This window comes from Nymphaea colorata, chromosome 8 (genome assembly GCF_008831285.2).
Source record: "Nymphaea colorata isolate Beijing-Zhang1983 chromosome 8, ASM883128v2, whole genome shotgun sequence".
NCBI lineage: Eukaryota > Viridiplantae > Streptophyta > Magnoliopsida > Nymphaeales > Nymphaeaceae > Nymphaea > Nymphaea colorata.
The window spans coordinates 10,896,802-10,921,077 of NC_045145.1; the positions used below are offsets into that span (position 1 = coordinate 10,896,802).

The window sequence follows — 24,276 nt, forward strand, 5'->3', positions numbered from 1 at the left end:
TATTTAACCGAGTTCATGTGTTAGCTCGAACTCAACTCATTTATTAAATGAGTCGAGCTGAGCCAAGTGAGTTCAAGTTGAGCCCTGAATTGGCTCAACTCGTTGAACATCTACAAGTGGACCTTTACTCATTAGCTAGCCAACTAGTCCATGGCCATATGGTTGATCGAGGATGACGATGCATTTCATTTAGCATGCACTCATGTTTTAATAGCTAACAAAACATGTCTACATTGTTTTTATTGATAAGAGCTTATATTTCAAATTTCATGTGCCATGGGGCTAAATTGGGAGAGATATTGTATATTTGGAGCATGGAGCAACATTAAAAGAGATCTGGATCCAAATCCATGGAGCCAAAACAGATCTAGATCCAGATAAGCCTTGAACCAAGCATCAAAATTATATTGATTGAAGATTTCATAATTGTAATATAGCTAATAACAGGACACAAATAGGATAGAAGCATATATAGAAAAATTTTGATATTTTGAGATATTCTTAACTTTTATGGGGCATTGAAAATTAATTCCGAATTTTCCCTCATAAAGGGGATGTTCTCTAGAGGAGAAGTTTGTCTTTGGCTTGTACAGCTCTAGTGTTCATCTTCCTCTTTTCCTCAAGCTTGGTAAAAGAGGGTTCTCATCATCAAAATGTTCTTCCATGTGGAAAAGTTTGGCAGTGAGTTGTTTCTCTTCTCCCTTGTCATATTTCATCTTTCTTGTTTTCCTCCTTTACATAGAGTGCTGGTTTTCGCAGGTATACAGCAAGTTGGAAAGAGATCCTTGGGCAAAAGTCAGATTTTCATGGCCTTTCGTGTCCATGAAAGTCGGGTTCACACTACCAGCACCCCACCACTTCCCTTACACTTGTCCTCTCGATTGTAACTTGTTAGGGACTACAAGAACATCTATTGTGTTGAACATGTGAAGGACATCAAACCACCCAGCTAGAGACTGTAGGGAGTGCGTCATATCTGTGCACTTTCATTGGAGCACCGAACCGGTGATGCTCTTTTCCTTATCCCTTTTTCTAGGGTCCTGAGTCTATAGTCTAATTTATTTTTGTTGTCTTCATGCTTTTCAGCATGTTTTCCTTGATTTCATTATATACTTTCATAGTTTTAGGCAGTGTTATTTGTATCACATGATACGAGCCCATATCGTGTGATACATATTGTATAGGTTCGAGAAACCTATACGATACGCCTACGATACATGATACATGATACGCCTATGTATTGTAGGCATATCACTCGTATCGCACACGAGGGCCGTATCATGTGATACGGCCGATACGTCCTCGTATCTTATGATACGGGGACAAAACGGAAAAAACCTTGTTTTTTGTGCTTCTTTTTAAAATAGCTCCTGCCTTTCACTTTCTAAACATCTCTAAGAGCTGTGGGAGGGGGAGTTTTACTAGTTTTCTAGAAAAATCAATCATGTTGGTGAAGAAATTCCATTTGAAGCATTGAAAATTAAAATTTAAAACAATTAACAAGAAAATGAGGATGAATACGAAGATGATGATGATTATCATTGATTGATGACAATCATCATATTTGGTACTTGGCAATAACGAATTGTATGGTGTGGACTTGTGATATAATCTAAAACATTTTAAACTTGTGATTGATGTTTATTATGTTATTCTGAATCTATGACTTCTCATTTTTTAATGTGTTGTTGATATATTATAGCTTATGAATGACAAATCATGAACATTCTTTATTGAGATGTGTTTTTTATATGCAATACATTTTTCCTGATTTTTTCTGTTTTTTCACTATTTTTTCTAATTTTTTGTATTTTTGGAATTAAAAAATTAATTTTATGATACTTATGTTTATGATACATTATGATACAGCGTGTAGTTCGGCCCAACCGATACACGTTACAATTCACCTTTTAAAACATTGCCCTTAGGTGTTGATTTTTATGAACACAAGGAGTTTGTACAAGAAGACTGGTTGACTACAAGTGTAGATTTGAAAAGCCCTCCCCTTTGTCTCTCCAAGCATCATTTTGTCTTATTAAGTTTCTTCTTAAGTTTCATTGGTTTTTTTCAAGGTTTAGGTATAGGAAGACACAAATATCATTAACTTTGTATATTATGTGATTCATGTAACACAAAGGAGGAAAGTTTGCAGTAGCAGCACCTTAGTTGCCACTGGTTGTCTCCTTCCTCACTACCGTCTAAGTTCTAACATGTTAGTTTCTTTTTCTCTTTCTTTTTCCTTTTTTTTTTTTTGTTTTGGTGTAGAGTTCATGTCTTGTTTTAATTTTTGTAGATTAACATTCTTAACATTCTAGTTTTGCCAGTTTCTGTAGATCGGCAGCTTACCGTAGGTTTCAGATTCTGTTATGTAATGTTTCAAACTTCTGATCAATTTATAGTAGGTTAGCTAATAGACAGTTTCCTATAGTTTTTTTTTCCAGCCAGTGAATTAAGTTTTATACATTCAGTTGTTTCATTTAATTCTTATGATTTTCATTTCTGTTTTCAATGGATTGAGCATGTGATCAATCTGTATACATGTTTTTCGCATTGTTCATACATATAATATGCAAATTGTCATGCATCAGATCATGATTTATGCATTACATTGGCCAACTACAGTTTTTTTTTTTAGCATCCATCGCCTGCATCACTGGAATCCTTGCTGGATTCAGGCCATTCACCATGAATTCTGATCAGGGTTGTTGCCGAAGTGTCGTAGAAGGTAAGGGCAGGTTGGGCATTTCGTGAAAATATCAAGGATAGTTTAGGACATCATAATTAGGAAACTTGCCACTTTTTTCTGTATCGGTTTTAGGAAGTTGCTTACCTAATGTGATTTTTTGTGTTAGCTAAATATCTTGCAATTTTGAAAATTTTCTTTGGTCAAAATGAGTTGTCCACCTGTTAGCCACCGACTATCAAGTTGCTTACAAGACCAATGCACATACGGATAAAAACCCCAAAATTCACCCACGCAGACCCTAATCCCTGATTAGGGTTCTCTCTTCAGGAAATGGCCTTCAATTACCCGATGCCTCCCTACTAAGACCTTTGACCTATTTATAGCCTTATTTGGGTCTGACCCAAATGGGATCCAATCCAAATCATATAACCGGTTACTAGCAATACTCCCCCCTTGAAATACACCTTGACTTCAAAGTGTGAGAATGAGAAAGAATGCCAACCTCAAGGTGGACTGCCAACTGTAAGAACTTGTCTCAATGAGTCCGCATAGTGTAAGTGCACACTTGAAATTCTGCTGCTCGCTCTCAGAAGCCTCACAATTAACGCAAGACAGCACCATAGGTAAATGCAAGCCAGCAGCTGGGTTAAGGGAATTGTCATTCCATAGCTTCCACATTTTGTCATATTTGAATAGCCGCAAGGGAAGCCTACACTTCAGGTTAATGCAGAACATGAGTTTAGCTGTAGAAGAAAATCTAGAATATGTTTAACACTTTTTAACAGGACTGATCTCTCCTTCTGTCTCATCAACTTCATGAGACTCTCTAGCTGCTGTTTTACAAAAATAAGTATAGTGTGCTGACTTAGCCATAGCTGAATGTGGATTTGGATATTTTAGCGATGTCTCCAAACCCGAGTTTCTTGGATCGATACCAAGGGAGTCTCTTATACACTCTGTCGTTAAATTTGTCCTGCTATGAGTAACAATTTTGTTAAGAATTGAAGACAGGAAGGTAGCAGCCTTCCGATAACCACTCAATATAACATGGAAAGTGGAGGACAGGGAGGTGACTTTGACATCTGCAATTTTCCTTCAGCATTTCCAACAGTGCCCCACCTTCCAACATGTATCAAGACATTTGTTGACTTCACCGAGATGTCATCCATGCATAAGTCAACTCAAAATTCGAACTGCAACCAAGTTTCCTTGGGTAAGAAAAACTGTATCTAGGTTGAAACTTTGTTTGGTAGAGCGTTAATCCATAATAACATCAATCCTAAAATAAATCCTTTTTCTACTGTATGAGATGTATAAACAAGAATATAGTTGTATGGTCGAAGCTGGTTGTGCATCGCTACTGTCAAGAGGCACACTTCTTCACACTCTTGGCCACCAACCCATCGCTCGGGAGCATTAAACCCCAGGTCCATATCTCTACAGCTGAATGGAAACAGGGTGGCAATCCTCATCCCTTTCCAAAACACCAGGGTTGTTGTGTTCTTACAGAAATCACTTATATCTTGTCCTAAACCATGGCTGTTGAAAATTATCAGTCAAAAGCTTAGGCAGCTCATTGACAACATAAGCATACATTCGCCAGTTTTTCCATTTCTCTTGTGTAGCATTCAGAATAGATCCAGCACCGACACCAAAGTCCCAGTTGTCTGTTTCTCCCTTCACATTCAGACCTCTTGATGATGTGTCTGGTGCAATTACTGCAAAACCCTCGATAGAATCTGCGCGTTGAGCCTCGGACTTGATGCTAAAGTTCTCAGCCGAGCATGTGAGTCCAGACCACCAATAGAACACGGGAAGCTTCTGAGAGTCCACAGAGGGAGGGAAGTAGATATAGAAGGTCATAGAGCAGCTGAGGGTTGGGCTGAAATGGCAGTACTTGTTTTTGTAATCCCCATTTCCATGCATACCTGGATTTTTTTTGTGATGGCGAGCTGAGTGTGGATAGACCCATATTTAGTTTGTTATTACCATGCTCCTCTTCTCCTCATCGAAGTCTGTCGCCTTTCACAACAGTTACTGCATCCATGGCCAGTGGCCCTACTGAATTTACTGGTGGAACAGGGGTGATATGCCGCAGACTTTTGGCGCCAAAATGACCTTGCACTAAAGTGTCTTTGCCATTTGGATTGCCCCACACTGCTGTATGGCCAGACATCTCTTTCATACGCACCTTCCATCGATCTTCCCAACCCAGCCACTCTGCAGCATCCTCCCTCCTACTGCCTTGAGAGGCTATCCTTCCTTCTTCTCTAGTTTTAGCATATGAGCCATCAGAGCCATCATCATCAGTACCTTCATGGTTATGTTCACCAAATCGCTCATCTCTGATCTCACGATCCTTCCTCTTCATTTTGTCGGCATTATCTAGGCTTTTTCCCAAAGACACATAGGGCACTTCCCCTGCTCCATCGCTTGATGTGCTGTCATCTAGGGCACCAATTTTGGAACCTGCACGCTTCGACGTCTCAAGAGCACAACTCAAGTTTTATGGCCTTCCTCCCTTTATTAAACCTTTGTCCTCTTCATGGGAGAGAGAGAGAACCCCATCGTGGCTGTTTTGGTCTACAGCTGAAACCTCTCCATTCAGACCGTCCATTGTTTTTCGACTAACCCCCATTTCGTGACTCCTTCTCCTTGAGTTAGTAGCGCCCTTTGCTCGCCTTGCATGTATCCATAATATGTGGCCAAAGGGGGCTTTCCCGGCTGGTCGACTAGTCCCTCGCACAAACCTTCTGCTTCTTCCTCTTGGCACTCCACCACTTGCAGGAAGTGGTGTGCTAAACCTTTGGCCTACAAACAGAGCATACTTGTGAATCCTCTGTAGCAAGGACCTAGGTGTTGGCGTCGCACTTCTTGTTTTCTAACCCCCGCCAAATGATCCTCCTCTTGATGTGCTGGAATCTGGATGAAGAATAGCACGGTTTCTAGCTCACCTGCCTCTTGAATTTCTAGTGGTTTTCAGGTGCCATATTTGGCGATATGGTGGCCGATGAAGTAGGCGACACTCCCCTCATATTTAGATCACATACTTGTTTATCACCATGGCAAAGGACTCCTCTCTTTGAGCAGAATGGGAGTGGAGAGTCGTCATCTGTTTTGTCCGCCTCTTTTGTCCAGCTTCAACACTTTTGTTGTCGTCTCTCTGATTTGGTGCTCGTCTGCACAACCGATTGTCCATTGTGGCAAGACATGAAGTGGAGGAATAGTGTCTCCATCATCCCACCTTGTGGTAGCAAATCCACGGTCGACGTCTCTCTGGTTTGCATTCTCCCTCAGGGTTGAGACATGAGCATCGTCTTCTTAACGTCCACCGTCGGAAGGTCCTAAATCAGTCCTTGGCCATGCGTCAACTCCCCTTCTTGAAAGAGCACCATCAATCAGTTTCTTACCAAGAAACTCTTCAAGCATCAGACGCATCTGCCTATAGTTTGCTATTATCGTCTCCCACATCTCGTTGACGGCTTTTGTTGTTTGGTAAATCCCTGCTGATGAAATCACCATCTTCTCAAATCGAGCATCTACAATGTTTGCTGACTGAACCCTCAGAACCTGGCTCTGATACCATTTGTTAGCCACCGACTAACAAGCTGCTTACAAGAGCAATGCACACAAGGATGAAAAACCCAAAACTCATGCAGACCCTAATCCCTGATTAGGGTCCTCTCCTCCCAGAGAAAATGGCCTTCCATTACCCGATACCTCCCTACTAAGACCTTCAACCTATTTATAGCCTTATTTGGGTCCGACCCAAATGGGATCCAATCCAAATCATATAACTGGTTACTAACACCACCAACCAAGGTCCACACCTTGGATGGGTCCAACATGTTCATCGTGACTAACTATCTCTTATTACAAGTGCATCAAGTTAGGTTTACGGAATATATTGCACATCCTGGTTTTAGACTTTTAGTGCAATAGGATTTCATTTATGTTATTGTTCCTAAAGCTGGCATCAATTCTTTTTAAAGTGGCTAAGTATGGTAAGTCAACTTAGGAAATCCTAATTTTAAGGAACTAATCCTAGTCAGATTTAGGAATCCACCCTCTCAACATAGGATTCCCTACTGACACCATCTAGGGAGATTTCCTAGATGTTAATAATTGTTGGAATGATTTAGGAAACTAATTAACATAGGAAATAAATAAATAAATTAAGATATGGAAGTAACCAACGTAAATGGGTTTTATCTCGGTCCAAGTTGACATCCTTATTATTTATTTTACTTAGACTTTGACTAAAATAATTAAATAACTAGCCAACATATAATATAATGCAGTACCAACTTAGTATAACGTAATAATTTATAGACTCAGGTAGAACGAAATAAGCTAAGTGTTTTGTATCTTAAATAGGATCATGTCATCTCTAGAGCATCCTACACCATGGTCTTCTATTATCCACGTGCCATTCATGGTGACCACTCACCAATCATAATAATTATTCATGACCTAGCATAGAGATATTCAGGATACATCATCTAGAATAGATCACTCATGTCATGAAAGTTGAAACCTATGTCATATGGGTGCTTCTAAATGGGTGCCGCACCCGTGCCTCACCCATGGCGATGCTGGTGCTGGTGTTGGTATTCCTCCAACGCAGCACACATGGTTCAGTCAGCCAAAGTGAGTCAAAACTAACCATGTTAAATGTGCACATAACTAAATTATCTTTAATACAAAAAGTTTATATGTAATTATAGATAAATAGGGCTAGTAAACAGTAAAATAATTATGTAACAGATTTATATATATATATATATATATATATATATATATATATATATATCCCTTGTCACAAAAAACGGATACGGGTATTATACGGCAAAGAAAAAAACGGGTATAATACGGCAAAGTTATATATCTCGGAAATAAAACGGGAAAAAGACGGCAAATTTTTAAAAAATAAATAAATAATCCTGATAATTATATAAAAAGAAAGTAAATGAGAAATTAAAAAAAAAACATTGAAAAATGACTAGATAAGCAACAAATTAAAATTAGATAATGAAAACTAAGTTAACTAACAGTCTCACAAATACACAACTAACAAAAGTTTTTTGCCTTCATGGCTTCGCAACACAAATGAAGTCATTTCACTTGGAAAATGAAAAAAAACATGTCCTAATCGTCTTCCCAAGAAGTAGAGTCATCTTCTTCATTTCTTGTACGCCTTGAACTTGAAGCTCTTTGTCCTTTACTTTCATCAATATTTTCCTCTTCTGAATCTGAAAACAAGTTCGCTGTCTCAGTATTTAAATTTTCTTCTTCAGCAAATGGGTTCACATGTTCAATGTAGATAGGATTTGAATTGGTCTTCTTCAATTCTGGAGCCATGCTTTGCAAACGCATATTCATTCTATCGAAGACCAAATTTGTTAATCTTGATGGTGCAAGATTGTTTCTTTTCTTCGTGCTAGCAGCATCAAATGCACTCCAATTTCTTTCACAGGCTGATGCGCTGCATGGTTGACTTAAAATTTTGATTGCTACACTTTGAAGCACAGGAACAGAAGAACCGAACATCTCCCACCAAACCCCTATTATAATTAGAAAATAAAACAAAATTTAAAAGAAGTGCATAACCAATAATGAATATTGATTGCATAATAGAAAAACTAGTAAAATGAGACACTTACGTGGGTGTGTAGTGTGAATACTCTCATGCCTAATCCCTCGCGAAACAATGTAGGATCCTTGTTATGATATTTGACCAACTCATTAGCTATTTCAGAATAGTTTTCAAGAGGAACAAGTTTTTTTGTCACTATGTCCAAACTCTCATGAACTTCTTCATCCATTTTGACCATTTTATTCCAAAATAAAAGAGGATTTAGAAAAGCAGCTGCAGCATGTACTGGATTGTGCAAGTTACGAGTCCATCTCCTATCAATGATTTTCCAATATGGCATATATTTTTCCTTGTTGTCCTTACTTGCAGCCTTTATAGCTTCTTTAGCTCTGTCAAGTACCTCATACAAATATCCCATATTGGCTCCTTCTCCATCTCTACCATTTTCAATACTTTCACTAATGGTTCAACAAACATGATTATTTCTTTTCCCATATTCCAAAAATCTTCATTTTGAGTAAGATGTATCTCTTACATGATCTTTTTCCACTTCTTCTACAAGTCTCCAATCATTGGAGGCAACCATGAACCTCAAATTTTCTTCTTGTTTTAAAATAGAATGTAAACAAATGAAATGAGAAGCAAACCTTGTTGCACCCGGCCTTTTTAACTCATTTCCTTTTGTGTAAGTTCTCATTATATCTAAAGCTTGTTGTTTATTGTATATGAATTTGACAGTTTGTCTAGCTTTTGTCATGATAGATGCTACATTTTCCAAAGTATCAATATCTTCAAGCATTAAATCAATGCAATGAGCAGCACATGATGTAGTAAAAATATTTGAATACATTTCTTCAAGGATAAGTTTTGCCTTTCTGTAATGGAAGCCTGTCACAATCTGTATAACATTTTTTGGCCCTATTTCTTCAATAGCTGAAGATAAAAATTCAGTTATAAGTTCTGCATTTTTAGGAACCTTTTCTACATGTTTTGCTTTCCAAAATATCGGACCTGTTGGACAACTTACCAACAAATTTATGTATGATCTGCTTCTAATTGTGTCCTTCCAAATATCTGACATAATAGTACACCCATATTGTACCCATGTAGATTTTGTTTCTTTAATATACGCTTCAACCTCTTTCCTCGCATCATCTAGTAGCCTTTTTCTCGCTGTTTCACTGCTTGGTGGAAAGTATCCTGGGCCATGCTGTGAAACAGTAACAACAAAATTCTTGAAATCATTCGATCCAAGTAAGTTGAATGGCAGATTGTTCATAGCCATAGCTTTAAAGAGGAGTCTATCAATATTATCCTTTTCTTGTTTTTTGAACATGTTTGAAATTGTCTGATGTTGTCCTCCTTGTTTAGTCAATGAGTTTGAACCGGAAGAACCTAAATATGGTCCACTTGCACTTGAACTTATTGGGTAGCTTGACATTTTCCCCTGTTTTGTAGGCCTCTCGTTAATACCTTCCAAAGTTTTAGTGCTATTTGTCTAATATTTTCTGGCACATGATGACATATAGCAACATCATGACATGAAAGACCTGCTAAATGATAAACCGAGTGATTCCTCCTGCATATTGTTCTCCACAGAAATTGCAAATTAATTTTCCTTCTTCATTTAATTGTGCATGTTGCCAGAATATGTCCTTGCCTTTAGGCATGATTAAAAATTTATCACCACCACCTAAACCATTCACCAAATTAACAAATAAAGAAAGAATTCAATCAAAGAACTTAGTTCAAGGCTTCAAGCCACAGGACGCATAAAGTTATAAACCCTAACTTAGGAATTATTTTAGGATTTAGTTTACTTTTTTTCTTTTCTATTTTATTTTTTATTTTTTATTTTTTATTTATTTTTTTTATTGTATTGCTGAACTAACCGTTCGCAGTTCCAACAGCTCTATTAAGAGCCGTCCCTTGTAAAAGTAAGTTGTGTTTTACAGCCTTCACATGATTTATTGAATGAATTTTATTCTTCTCACTTGGCCTTAGTGCCTTTTTACTGTTATATGCATTTTTTGTGACTGTTATAGTCACTTTTCACATGGTATCAGAGACACTGTGCTGATTCTTGAAGCTTGTTAAAGGCTGTTACTGTTATCTTGAGTTGTTGGTTCGTTGAAGAATCTTTTTGTTGCTGGTGGATATCATCTCTTGAAGGCATCGCCGTGGCTGCTCACCAACTGTTTGGTGAAACTTCTAGAAGAATTTTTTTTTGACTTCCTTGAAGATTATTATTTAATATATTGCTCTCATGGAGGACTCCAAAGTTTCAATCGAAGGAAGAAGTTATTATGCTCCATACAAGCTTAATGAGACCAATTATATGTTATGGGCAAAGTGTTTGGAAATGCATATCAAAGGGAAATATTTATGGGGCTTCATAAGAGGTACGTCTATTCCTCCTTCTCTTAAGTTAACCAAAGTAGAGAATGAGATTGAGAAACAACTAGACGAGGAGGAAAGACAAAATGCCATGAATGAATACTACAAAAAATTAGACGATTGGAAAGCCAAGAATTCTAGAATTAAAGAATGGATTTATGGAAATATTGAACCTAAGATTGCTCAAAATATTATATATTATGAAAAAGCTAGTGAAGTTTGGGAATATCTCAAGGGAATGTTTACCCAAAAAGATATGGCCCGAAAGTATCTATTGATTCAAAAGGTTCAAAGTATCAAACAAGGAGAGAAAAATGTTAGAGAATATTTTATGAAAATCTCTAGTAAGTGGAATGAGTTAGATCAACTTAGTCCCCAACTAGGGATGGATTGCAAGTGCCATGAGATTTGAAGAAATGAAATCGATGAATTTAGGTTTTTCCAATTTGTTCAAGAACTATGTTCCGAATTTGAACAAATAAGGTCAGCCCTTCTTTCCTTAGCCTCTCCTCCACCCATTCATGAACTCCTTACTAAGTTAAGTGGAGAAGAAACTAGAATGAACTATCCAAAGAAATGGATAAGGAAAGTGTTCTTATTTCAAAACAAGAAAAAGAAAAAGTCTTTGCCGCCTCTAGACCCGGAAACAACATCAAATCTTTTAGACCTCCTCACTTTTAAGAATCAAAATAGAGGAGAATATAAAGTTGTTTGCCACTTTTGTCATAAACCGGGTCACATAAGACCTAGTTGTCCAAAGTTGAACAACTATGAAGGACAATCACGAAATATTTGAGGAAATTTTCTCAAAAGAGGAGCTTCATATCCCCAAGGAGGGCAACACAACCGGAGAATTTCATATCCTCAAGGTGGACAATACAACACTAGACAATTTCATATCCTCAAGGTTGCAAATGAAGGATGTGATCTTTCATCAATCTCCACAACGTTGAATCAAATCATGACGGCCCATCAACTTCTGATCAAGGAGTCAAATTCTGGAGCACTAGCAACAACGGCATCCATCTCCAACTCTCTCAGTATGTTTTCTTGGCTTTTAGACTCTGGTGTATCTTTTGATATGACACCTAATATATCATCTTTGACCAATTTTGAACAAACTAGAAAAGAATCAAATGTTGTTACCGCCGATGGAACTTCTTTGAGTGTTAAAGGAATTGGGAATTTTAAAAAAGAATTTGGAAAACAAAAATTTTTTGTTCCAAAAGTTAGATATGTCCCTAGACTTAATCTTAACTTACTTTTTGTGTCACAAATCTCAAATCTTGGTTCTGACATAATTTTCTCATCAAATAAATGTTTGGTGCAGGATCACCAAACCGGGAGATTGATTGGGAAGGGTTTTAAAAAAGGAGACCTTTACTACATGGACAATTTGTGTATCCCCAAAGAAAAGTTTTGTCACTATGTCGAAAATGTAAACATCAATGTTTGGCACCAAAGATTAGGTCATCCAAACATTAGAAAATTATCTATGATGAGTCCTACCAAGGATATTTGTATTGAGGACTTCAAATGTAATGATTATATACATGGAAAAATGAAATCTTTATCTTTTGGACAAAGAAACTTCTTCTCTTCTTTGCCTTTTGAGCTTGTTCATTCTGATGTATGGGGACCCTCTCCTGTCATGTCAAAAGGAGGGCTATCATATTATGTGATCTTTGTTGATGATTTCACTAGGTACAGTTGGTATACCTGGGCACCGGGCCGGGCCGCCGCCGGGTACCCAAAACCCGGCCGGGTCCGGGCCTTAAATTTGTCAATCGGGTGGCCCGCCGTTGTGCCCGGCCTGGCCCGACAGCATAACGGGCCAGGTCCTGGTTATCAATTAAGCCCATTGGGACCCGTTGAGCCCGTTATGAATTATGTATCGATCAAAAAATTTCAAACTTTTCCACATTCGCATTTGTTAAGGTTTCATTTGGTTGGAAAGAGAGAGAGCCGAGACACCGTCGCAGCACCGCTGCTGGTCCACCACAGCTGCTGTCGACATTCGGTCCACCGCAGTCGACCTCTGGTCCACCACCCAGTTTATTTGCCTCCTCCAGTGAGCCACTCAACCACAGCAAAGTCCCTCTCTTGCTTGCTCGCTCTCTCTCTTCCTGTGTGTGTTGTAGAATCATTTCAGCATGCTGTTACTTGAGAACTTTTTTCTTGTTTGCAGTGGACTTCTTTAAGTCATTTGTGTAACCTTTCTGCAAGTTCATTTCCTTGTATAGTGATATGCGCAGGTGAGCTCCTATCATACCACTATTACTTCTTGTTTTGGTAGAGAAACAGCTAAAGAGGCGACGATCTCATCAAACTTCATCTTTCAGGTAAGACTGTGACAACCGATGGGCAATTCTGCTACCAATTTCAATTTTCCCTTCTCTTTCTGCTGCTTTTGATCCATCTTTAAAAGCCTGAACTCATGCATCTAATTTTTCATACCATTCATGTGTCTATATATAGCTGAATCACAACCATACATCTCCCTGGTTCATTTTTAAGAAGACAAAAGTGACCATTCAAAGTTAGGTTGCTTTCTCAATTATTGACCTTTAAGTTGCTCTCTCTCTCTCTCTCAACTCACATGTATGCTTGCAGACAAGCACTGGGAATTCCTATTCACATTTACTTTTTCATGTGAAATTGCATATTTGCAAATGGGCATTTTCATGTTGTTGATGGACTTTGAAGATGTTTACTTTGATTTTTCAAACTCTATTGATGGACCATTTAAATTTTAGTTTTTGCTTATTGCTTCCCCCTCTCTTGTGGATGAATGGTAGGTATTTCAATTATTTTAAACTGATGGATGGGTTGCACCAAAACTTTCAAAATGGATGTACAAATTTATGCTTTACATGCTCACTGCTGGGAAGACAGCACTAATTGATGGACAGGTGATAGAAGACTTTATGAAAAAACTTGGTGCTGCAAAATGTGGTGTTATGATACGCTCAGGAGTTGGTGGAGTGAAAGGTAAAGAGCTGACTCTTATGTTTCTGATATTTCGGCTGTGTGCTTTGAAACTTCATCTTTGGAAATTCTGAGATGGATACAAGCATAGAACCCTTGTGTACATGGCATGAGGTGAGCCATCTTTAGCAAAATGTTACCAACAGCCTTAGTTTGTGACTTTATGTTGACATCTGCAAGTGCTCCATGACTTAGACTTGAATGTTGTATTAAAAAGGAAGTGAATATGTGAAGTATGTATATGCTCAAGGTCCAAAAACAGTTATTTGTGTTTCTATTATTGTAAAAAACGTACCAGAAAACTTATACGAACAAAAGTGACCCGACCCGACCCGCTCGACCCGGATATCAATTGCAAATGGGTCGGGCCGGGCCTCTCTGACCCGTTTTCTTAACGGCGAATTAAAACCGGCCCGGCCCGATACCCAGGCCTAACAATTGGATATATTTCCTAAGATACAAATCCGAAGTTTTTGAAATATTCAAAAATTTTCACAAATTGATACAAACTCAGTTCAATGCTAAATTAAAAATTTTAAGGACTGATTCCCTGGGTGAATACATTTCAAATGAATTCAAAAGATATTTGAAAAACTATGGAATAGTCCATCAAAAATCATGTCCTAGAACACCTCAACAAAATGGTCTATCTGAGAGAAAACATAGGCACATAATTGAAACAACAAGAACTTTTCTTATTACCAAAAATGTGCCTAAAACTTTTGGGCTGAAACAGCCCTTGCCTCTGTTTATAACAGAATGCCTTCAAAAGTTGTAAATAATACAACCCCATTTGAAAAATTATTCAAGTATGAACCCGGTTTCAATAGACTTCGTATTTTTGGATGCAAATGTTTTGTTCTTAATGACAAGGCTGACAAGCTAAGTTCAAAGGTTATTGAATGTGCATTCATTAGTTATTCTGAAACTCAAAAAGGCTACAAATGTTATGACTCTGTCAAAGATAAGATCATAGTTTCTAGGAATGTAAAGTTTTGTGAAGATGACAGTGGATTCAAAAATTGTGAAGAGTCACAACACAACAATGATTATTCCTTCTTATTTAAGCATCTCTCTCAATGTTATGATGAAATACATGATGTTGATGATAGTAACACTGATAATAATAGTGACAGTAGAGTAGGCAAGGACATAATCACCTATCAAAAAAGAATTCGACAACAAGATATTGGTGAAGAAGATCATCATGAAACTATCAATCCCCAACCAACCTCAAGTAAAGAAAACATTAGAAGATCCACTAGAAATATAAGACAACCCAATAGGTTTGTGTCATATGAAACCTTTACCCCATCACATAGAGTAAGAATTAATGTCATTCACTCTCACTTTGAACCTTCAACTTTTAATGAAGCCTCCAAATATATTGAGTGAAAGGGTGCCATGGAAGAAGAATTGGATGCCTTAAACAAAGCCCAAACTTGGGAAATACAAGATTTACCTATGGGGAAAAAGACTATTGGATGCAAGTGGGTACACAAGGTGAAGACTAGGAGTGATGGATCTCTAGAAAGATATAAAGTGAGACTTGTTGCAAAAGGTTATACTCAAGAATATGGTATTGACTATAAGGAAACATTTGCCCTTGTAGCTAGGATGACCACTGTTAGGACTCTTATTGCTTTAGCTTCTATCAAAAACTGGAATATCTATCAAATGGATGTTAAAAATGTCTTTTTAAATGGAGATCTTATAAAAGAAGTCTATATGGAAGTACCGTCTGGTGTGTCCATTCCTCAAGGAAAAGTTCTTAGACTTAAAAAGACTCTATATGGTCTTAAACAAGACCCCAAAGCTTGGTTTGATCGGTTTAACTCTGTTATCTCTAATTATGGATTTCACTCATGTTTGACTAACAGTGCTTTGTTTGTTAAGAAAACTATTGCAGGTATCATAATCCTTCTACTATATGTCGATGATATGATCATTACAGGTAATGACAAAGAAGATATCAAAAAAATGTAAGGCTTTCCTACAGAGAACCTTTGAAATGAAAGATTTAGGTTTTCTAACTTATTTCTTGGGTATTGAGGTTGTATTCCCTACTAAAGGATATTTTTTGTCTCAAACTAAGTTTGCTGTAGAAATTATTGATAAGTTAGGTATAACAGATGATAAAGTCACGGAAACCCCTGAAGTAGTAGGAAGCAAAATGAAGATTGATGATAGAGTTCCTCTCACCAATCCTACTCCCTACCGTCAGCTTGTGGGATCTTTAATGTATCTTAGTATTACTCGCCCTGATATTGCTAATGCGGTTCATACAGTAAGTCAATTTCAGCATGCTCCATCAACCGTTCACATGGACGTTGTTCTTCGTATCATCGGATACATCAAAGGGACAATAAATAAGGGAGTATTTATATCTTCCTCTTCTTCTCTAAATTTGACTGTTTATACTGATGCTGATTGGGAAGGCGATCCAAATGATAGACACTCAACTACTGGATTTTGTATTTTTTTAGGGGAATCGCTCATTTCGTGGAAGTGCAAAAAACAACAAAAAGTTTCTCTTTCTTCTACTAAAGCTGAATATCGAGCTATGGCTTCCACGACTATGGAAATTGTCTGGTTTCGTCAAATGTTACTCGATATGGGAACGAGAATAGAAGAACCCACTGATTTGTGCTGCGACAACAAGAGTTCTATCTACATTGCCAAGAATCGAACATTCCATGAATGAACCAAGCATATTGAAATGGACTGTCACTATGTTAGTGAAGAATTTCTGAAGAAGACTATCAAGCTTCCATATGTCTCCTCAGAATTCTAACTGACAGACTTCTTTACGAAGCCTCTATGTTCTCCCAGATTTAACTTTCTTTTAGATAAACTTTTGATGATACCACCATAAGTTTGAAGGGGGGTGTTAAGAAATAGGGTTTCTTAATTAGTTGTTTGTTACCTCTTAATTAGGTATTATCTTAGTTAGGAATTAGTTTAGGATTTAGTTTACTTTTTTCTTTTCTATTTTATTTTTTATTTTTTATTTATTTTTTTTATAGTATTGCTGAACTAGCCGTTCGCAGTTCCAACAGCTCTATTAAGAGCTGTTGGAACTAGCGCAACGGCTAGTTCAGCCCCTTTCCTCCTTACTCTCTTGTATAAATACTTGTAACAGTCCCTTGTAAAAGTAGGCTGTGTTTTACAGCCTTCACATGATTTATTGAATGAATTTTATTCTTCTCACTTGGCCTTAGTGCCTTTTTACTGTTATATGCATCTTTTGTGACTGTTATAGTCACTTTTCACAGTACATTCAGTTCAGATCCTCTATTATGCAATCTTGATTTAAACATGTGATTTGCTCAACTCCGTTAAACAAAATGTCTTTATTTTGTTGAGAATCGACTTTCATAGGGCAAATAAGGGAATTTAGAAATCAAATTTTAACTGCAGACCAATCAATGTGTCTGCATTCTACAGACCAGATTTTGTAAAAATTGAATATCATTTAGTGTAGGTTTTATGACTGTTTCCCCCTCTGGTTTACTGGAATTTACAGAATCCTGACTTTTCTGTTTTCTGCATTGAAATGTCTATACTTTTAATATGATAGTTCATCGCAGCTTTCCAAGTGTTGTGAAATGGGACTGGTTCCTCAAAGTGTCAGCTTCCAGACGGCATTTTTCTCATTGATTCTTGACACTTCTAACTATCTAATTTGAGTAAAGCATGTTATAACTTATATAAGGAAGAATGGAATAAATCTTCCATTTTTTTAATAACTTCATGGTTAAATGTTTTTTCTTATAAGAGGTCCAGAACGTAGAACACTAGGGTCATCATTCAAGTCACCTAACGGCTTGTTTGGATGGAGGGAAAGGGAAATCAATCCGATGTTTGGTTGGTTAAGTAAGAAGGAGGGGAAGGAAAGGAAAACAAAAAAAGGCATGTTTGGTAGCTAAAGAAAGGAAAGGAAAGGAAATGATAACTCAATGCAAATCCAATTGGAGGGATTGAGATGGAAAGGAAAAGAGCTGCTCCTTTCCTTTCTATCCAAACAAGTTTTATAATAATCTCTTTCCCTATGAAATACGGGTGCGTCTGGCGGACTGACGTGTCCATGTGGACTTGGCCCGACATGGGTTCGGGTGTGGACACGGTGCAGACACGTTAGTCCGCCGCATCCATCCGTTGGACACGGTCAGCACCTACGTTTTCAGTTTTTCGTAACCCCCCCCCCCCACGATGGCCTACTCTCTGCCTCCGCCATCTCAAAATTTTTCCCCTCCCCCCCCCCTCTCCGCCTTCTCGCATCCCTTTGCCCGCCCACCTATGTCACATGGGTACGGGTATGGGTGCCGGTATGGGTACGGACCATTTTTAAAAAACTTGGGTACGGGGGTACGGCCGTACACACATATATGTCAAAAAATTTCAAACATAATAACATATTCGCACATATATATATCAAAAATTACAAACAGAATAACATATTATCATATTCATAAATCATAAACCAATAGAAACAGAGATCATTCCAAATAGACGAATCCTCTCATGAAATGATGTATCACAGCAATAATTAGGGACGACGCAGATTTGAAAAATCTGCAATAGGAGACTCAAACATATCTCATTGTCGAACACATTTATCAAGCCATATGTTTAGCTTGCAAGATATCTTGGAGGTTGGAACACAAAACGGCCCCTGGTATAGAACTATAATCAATTTGACTATTGTATTACCGAGCAGAGCAGCTGAAGCACAATCTCATTCTTCTACTGCAGATTAGAGCTTATCAGCTATAACATGGAAAGCAATAGGATTATAGGACAGTAAATGAGGTCAAATCTAAATATTCAGATTCTCTCATATAGCATTGAAATATAACGTGATTAAAAGAAATCTAGGCTGCCTTAGACAGTCTGCATCTACTTGGGCATTTTTGACGTTAAAATGGTTTCGTTAAAATTAAAAACGGACATTTTTGAACTCGGTCAAATTTGACCGTGTCCAAAAAAGGACGGATACAGCCTCCGGTGCGTTGGCTGTACCCGGTACAGTCAACGCCGTACCATAGGCGTACCCAAGCCCGTACCCGTACCTGTGTCGTACCGGTACCGGACGGGTACTTCACCTTCACAGGCGTACCCGTGTATCATAGCCGCCCACTAACCCCTCGTCCTCTGTGGCGTACCTCGTCTCCCCTCGCTTGCAGGAGCTTTGTTCTTGTCCCAGGGGCAAGTGCTGCATCTCCTTCCGGCGTCAAGTAAACCCCCAAACTTCTTACTGCCTTCCACCCTTACCTGCTCCTTACGCTCCACTATTCCATTCAGCTGCTCCACTGTTCCATTCTACCCAGCCATTACATCCTCCGCGGACCAAATTCAAAATCACGGGTAAGCGAGTGTGACTTTTCACTTTTTCATGGACTAGGTGTGTTGGAGCCTAGGCGAGCTTAGGCGCCAGCCTAGGCAAGAACACATATCATGTTGCCTAAGTGGACTTAGGCGATGGGTGTGGACTCACGCTTAGTCCACGTCCATGACTAGGTGAGGCCTTAACAACATAGATGTACTATCCCATTTCTCGATTGTTGTGAAAGAGGTGGAGTCTGACAATGTTGTGCAATTTATCACAAACCTATGTCAACCAATATGGTACTGGCATGGATACTGGTATGGCCTTGGATATAGTCAGGGTACAGTCAAAGCCATATCAGAATGGAATACATACCCATGACTGGTCGTCCATTTTCGAACTCGGTCAAAGTTGACCAAGTCCTTTTTTATCCAAAAATTAAGGCTTTCTATTTTTTCTTTTCCCTCATATATACACAATTTCTTCTTTTTTAATGAATTATTATATCTTTCGAATGATATTAAAATTTTATATTAATGATGTAATAATGAAGGTTAACAAAATCAAGCATCATAAAAGAGGGGGGGGGGAGAGAGAGAGAGAGAGAGACAGCCCAATTACAAAACCCTAATCCTTTTCATTAACTTCATTCAATAAGACAACCTTTATATAGTGTGATTGAGTAAAGTGGGTCGGTAGCAGTAGAACACGACTGAATTTATTACATCAAACTCCTATCCTTTTCTATTATTTACACTTAACCTACTATTTTTCACATATGGTATTGTTACTACTGCATATTGTTAGTGCTTTTATCATTTTTCTGCATCTTGATTTTTATGTGTTTACGACTTATGAGAAATTTGGCTTTCATAATGGATGTTTTATTTAGAAGTTATATTGAAATTATAATTTGTTATATATAATTATAAATATGTACGGTGGTACCCCATACCCAAAATTTTTTGAAAATGTTCAGTACCCATATCTGTACCAATACCTATATGTGCGCCCATACTCATAACTATTTGACATTGTTGCAAACCAATGCGGCCCTACAGGGAGAATATTGGCATCAAAGTGTGAGGCAGTTCTTTTGGACTCCAGTCTCCATGCACTGCCCATTGCATTAATCTAGTGCTTAAAGATCATGGCCTCCTTTTTGGGAATCTGACCATCTCCCAGGACACCACAATTTTTTTTCCAAAAAATTTTATCCACTGGCTGATCTCGAGGGAGAGAGGATGCCTTCCGTCTCCTTCAGGGAGAATATTCAACATAGGATCATGGGCATTTCCATTTCTCCACCTTTCAGTTTCAGGAACCTCCTAATTTCGGACAACTCCTACAATTTCTCTGATTGCCAAGTCATATGCTCAGTATCCAAATGCAGACCCATACCTATGTGACTTGGGATACAAGCATATAAGGCCTGCACTGTGCTCCAAATTCACAAGCTAATATATAGCACCACATAAACCCAAAGTAATATATACATACTATATGCCAACATACAAAAAAGGGAAATGCAGCATTCAAAATGTACGCATCCAGTGATAGAAGGAAAACCTTCAAAACATTGACAAGCTTGCAAAGTTGATCCATGACTTGCTGCAACACCCTTTCAGTGCCAGACACAACTATGGTGAAGAGAGCCTTGTCTTTATTCAAACCCACTGCAAGAGACTCAATGTTATATCCCCTTCTCGCAAACACACCTGCAATCCTATTTATCATGCCACTTTCATCACCAACAAACACGGATATGGTATGGCGCTGAACCCTGCACCCTCAAAAGTCGTAGGGAAGAAAAGTTCAAAGATTATGCCATACCCAGTTCATTAGGATAAACTAATCAATACATCAAGGCACAAACATACACTTGCACCCGAAGACATGCATGTACAAGAAGAGAATAGCAACTCAATTTCCAACCACAAATAGTGAGCTAAAAGCAATAGGAAGCATAAACAACACCTAAGAATACACAAAACAAATATTTCAATGCATAAGAAAAACCACCATAAGGTATCATGGCACAGTATTATTGTATAATTTTCTACGGAATCCATCTATCTATGATTCTATACATTGAGATTGAAATACCAGTTTCATTGGTGGCAATCTCTCGATAGGGCTTCTTTGGGAATTTACTTTTAAGGTGCACTTTTCTTGGTAAAATATCAGGAAACTTTCAAAGGCTTAAAAACAGTGAAACAAAGATGATGAGATAACAGGTTTTGTAGTACCTTTCTTGAGAAAAATAAATAAATCAAAGAAAAATAAAAGAAATAAAATAGAAAAATTGCATGCTGAAAATATGAAAAAGGGACTTCCAATTTCTTGGAAAATATTGAGAATAATCTAGTTAATATTGGTGATATTTTTTTTTAGTGGAATACTTTGCCAACATTATCAGCTCCATTCAAAATAGGATATTTTCAAAACATTAGAGATTTTTCAAAACATTAGAGATATTTGTATGATAGCCAACCTTACAGTTGAGTCCAGAACAGCTTGAATATTAGGATATTTTCAGATATCTTTGAGTATGATCGGTGTACATCCGTGTGTACATATATGTGTGTGGGACTGTGCACTTAGAAAATTCACATAAAGTAGGATGGTCCTAATCTTGTGAAAACACATAAAAAAGGATGTTCAAGGAACAGATGGCCTGGCCAGCCCAAAATAGAGGCTGGCCATATGCATTCTTTTTGCTGCACACTATTTTTGCCGTCTGGAAACCATCAGCTAGTTTGACTGGATTCAACCAGCTCTCACAATCTGACCACATGGATGTGACCACAATGTCCAAAACTGTATGTTTCAAAAAACAGGCTCAAATCATATTAGAGATCTGATATATAGGACAGGTATTATGTCATCAACCTACTTAAAGTCATTAATCTTACTATGAAACCCGATCAACAAATTGAAGTAATCTTTTTTTCTTTTTGAAACATATAATTTTGATAACTCAACCACATTGGTACAGTTAGACTTGTGAAAACCCACTAAATCCCACCAAAGGGGCCAACAGCCACTAGAAGGCTATATGTATTACGCTGCCAAGTCCATGGCTCCTGTATACTATGAAATGTCACATACAAATAGGGTTCACTATAGTCCAAACTCCAAAGACTCCAACCAATTGCTATAATGGGTTCTGCAAGAATCTAGCAAGCACCATGCTGTCCTTTATACAAGAGCAATTCACTTAACACAAAGTACTCAAGTCACAAAATTTTAGAAAGAATGTTAATAAGAGACAACAAGCTTCACAAGAAGTTGAAAATTCAGAAAAAGACAACGACCTCAATAGATACAAGACAGGGCAACTAGATCAGTCAGCCATTTTTATTGTGACTAGATAGAAGAAATAAAATGTACAAAAAGAAAAAAGAAGATGAAACCATCAACAAGAAAAGATATAAGAAAGACGTTACAAATATATCCTCATAACCTAGATAATATGTATACGTACTGATCTGTAGCATACATACAAATCACAAGCATAAATATTGGCAATATTTTGAATATGTCACATTTTTATCGCCAAGAAGTAAGAACATTTTTTCTCAGAGTTGTTGCAATGTTCAATATATCACCAAACAATAAGTTTGCAATGTTCATTAATAATATCGTGAAATTTTGCCCCTTAAAAAGACATCCCTGATGTGTATATTATTATAATTCTCATTTCTTAAGTCTTTTAAAAAAATTTACAAAAAAAGTTAGCAGAAAACCCATAATCTCGTAATCCTCTTGTTTTAGTCTCTGTATATTTCCTTTAGTTTCGTGAATTCCCAAGATTTTCCTGATAAAATTAGAACTTAAAAAACACATCCAAGGAAAATCTTCTTGAAAGGAATATTTATAATACACCTTGTTGCGAGTTTTGTAGAGGAATAAAATCCTTCGCCGAGAAGGATTGAACAATTAACTTCGCCTTGTTACGTATGAACAAGAAAAGGAGGGGAAACACCCGAGGCGAATCCATCGAATTTAAGTGCTTCCCCTTGATATTTTGACGACTCCGTCGACTCCCTTGTCGGAGACAACTCAAAGAGGGAATGCAACAGACGGGTTCGTCTCAAATCATGCAACTACCCTTCAGTGAACCAAATCATGGAAAGGAGGAGGCAGAGGATTCCTACTTGTTCCTCGTCCTAGAAGGAGCAGCATCAGGAATAGCGACGCCGCTGCTGCTATCGTCATCAACAACGGCCCGCAGCCTAGAACAGTTCAACGGCTGCCGGTAAAACGAGCTCAAGCCGGGAAAAAGAAGTCTGGCGGAGTCCATCGCCGCCAGCCTGCTGAAGCCAAGGGACAGTGTATGCACTTGGAGTAATGAAGTCGTTTTCTGGAAGGGATGAGGAAGAATACCCCCTAAGTTCGCCTTCGGCATAGAGAAAGAAGCAGCGCCTGCCATTCTCCAGGGAAGAGAAACCCTAGCCCCTCTTCCTCAGTCTCCTCTTTTTTGTATCTTTCTTCGCCTCCCTCCCGTGCCGTTGCCGGCGGCTGCACTTGCACAGCAGTCGTTCACGCGAGACAGAGTTGCGAAGCTCGCTATATGTGAAGCCGGTTAAGCCGGGTAATTGATCCCCCGACAGTCGACTAAACTCAATCTGCAAACAACGAAGGAAAATAAGAATCCGGCATGCACTAAACGCCATCATCTCGGATCTTGACGCGCCCAGAGGCTTTCCGCAAGTAACCTTGAGCTTGGCTGCTAACGCGCCAAATGAAAAACTTCATAAAGAAACCCTCGATGACGCCCTCATGTAAACCGGTTTGTTAAAAAAAAAAAAGTAATCGATTCTGAAAACGGGTTTTATTTGTTTGGTGATACGCCCAAACCATTTTGTATGAATAAATTGAAAGGAGTCAAGCTTTTCACTTCCTTATACTATTCCTCACTTATGTTTGGATGGATGGAAAGAAAACGATTTTAGTAGATGGAAAGAAAAATAAAATAAAAGGAGGGAAAGGTGATGGGGTGGAAAAACAAGGGAAATGAAATAAACATATCTTTCCATTGGTTTCTCTTCCTTTCCTCCCATAGTTTATTTTGTCATCTGTTCATTTCCCTCTTCACTTTCCCTCCATCCAAACATCTTATTTTAATCATTGTCCTTTCTTTTCTTTCTCTTTCCCTTTCCCCTCTACCAAAGAAGCTGTAAATGGAGCTTTGGCTGACAATTAAAACCAGGTTTTGGGGGCAAAAGTTGGTTTCCCTCTCAAACGAAGTTTGGGTACAATAAAAAATCGGTTCGA

General features: G+C 38.1%; 1 protein-coding gene across 2 annotated transcripts in view; it reads right to left on the reverse strand.

Moving 5' to 3' along the window:
- LOC116258522 (acetolactate synthase small subunit 2, chloroplastic) overlaps nt 1–23,663 on the reverse strand; it is a 55,914-nt gene extending 32,251 nt beyond the window's left edge. Inside the window, exons 1-2 of one of the 2 annotated variants that reach the window (XR_007574052.1) lie at nt 23,157–23,663; nt 20,566–20,779 (exon numbers count right to left, since the gene is read on the reverse strand). Coding sequence is in view for 1 of the 2 variants with exons in the window: in XM_031635697.2 (XP_031491557.1) it covers nt 20,566–20,779; nt 23,157–23,431 (489 nt within the window). In the remaining variant the exon portion in view is untranslated. The remainder of the gene's footprint in view (nt 1–20,565; nt 20,780–23,156) is intronic. The other variant, XM_031635697.2, reaches the window with a different exon arrangement.
- Between the last annotated feature and the right edge of the window lie 613 nt (nt 23,664–24,276).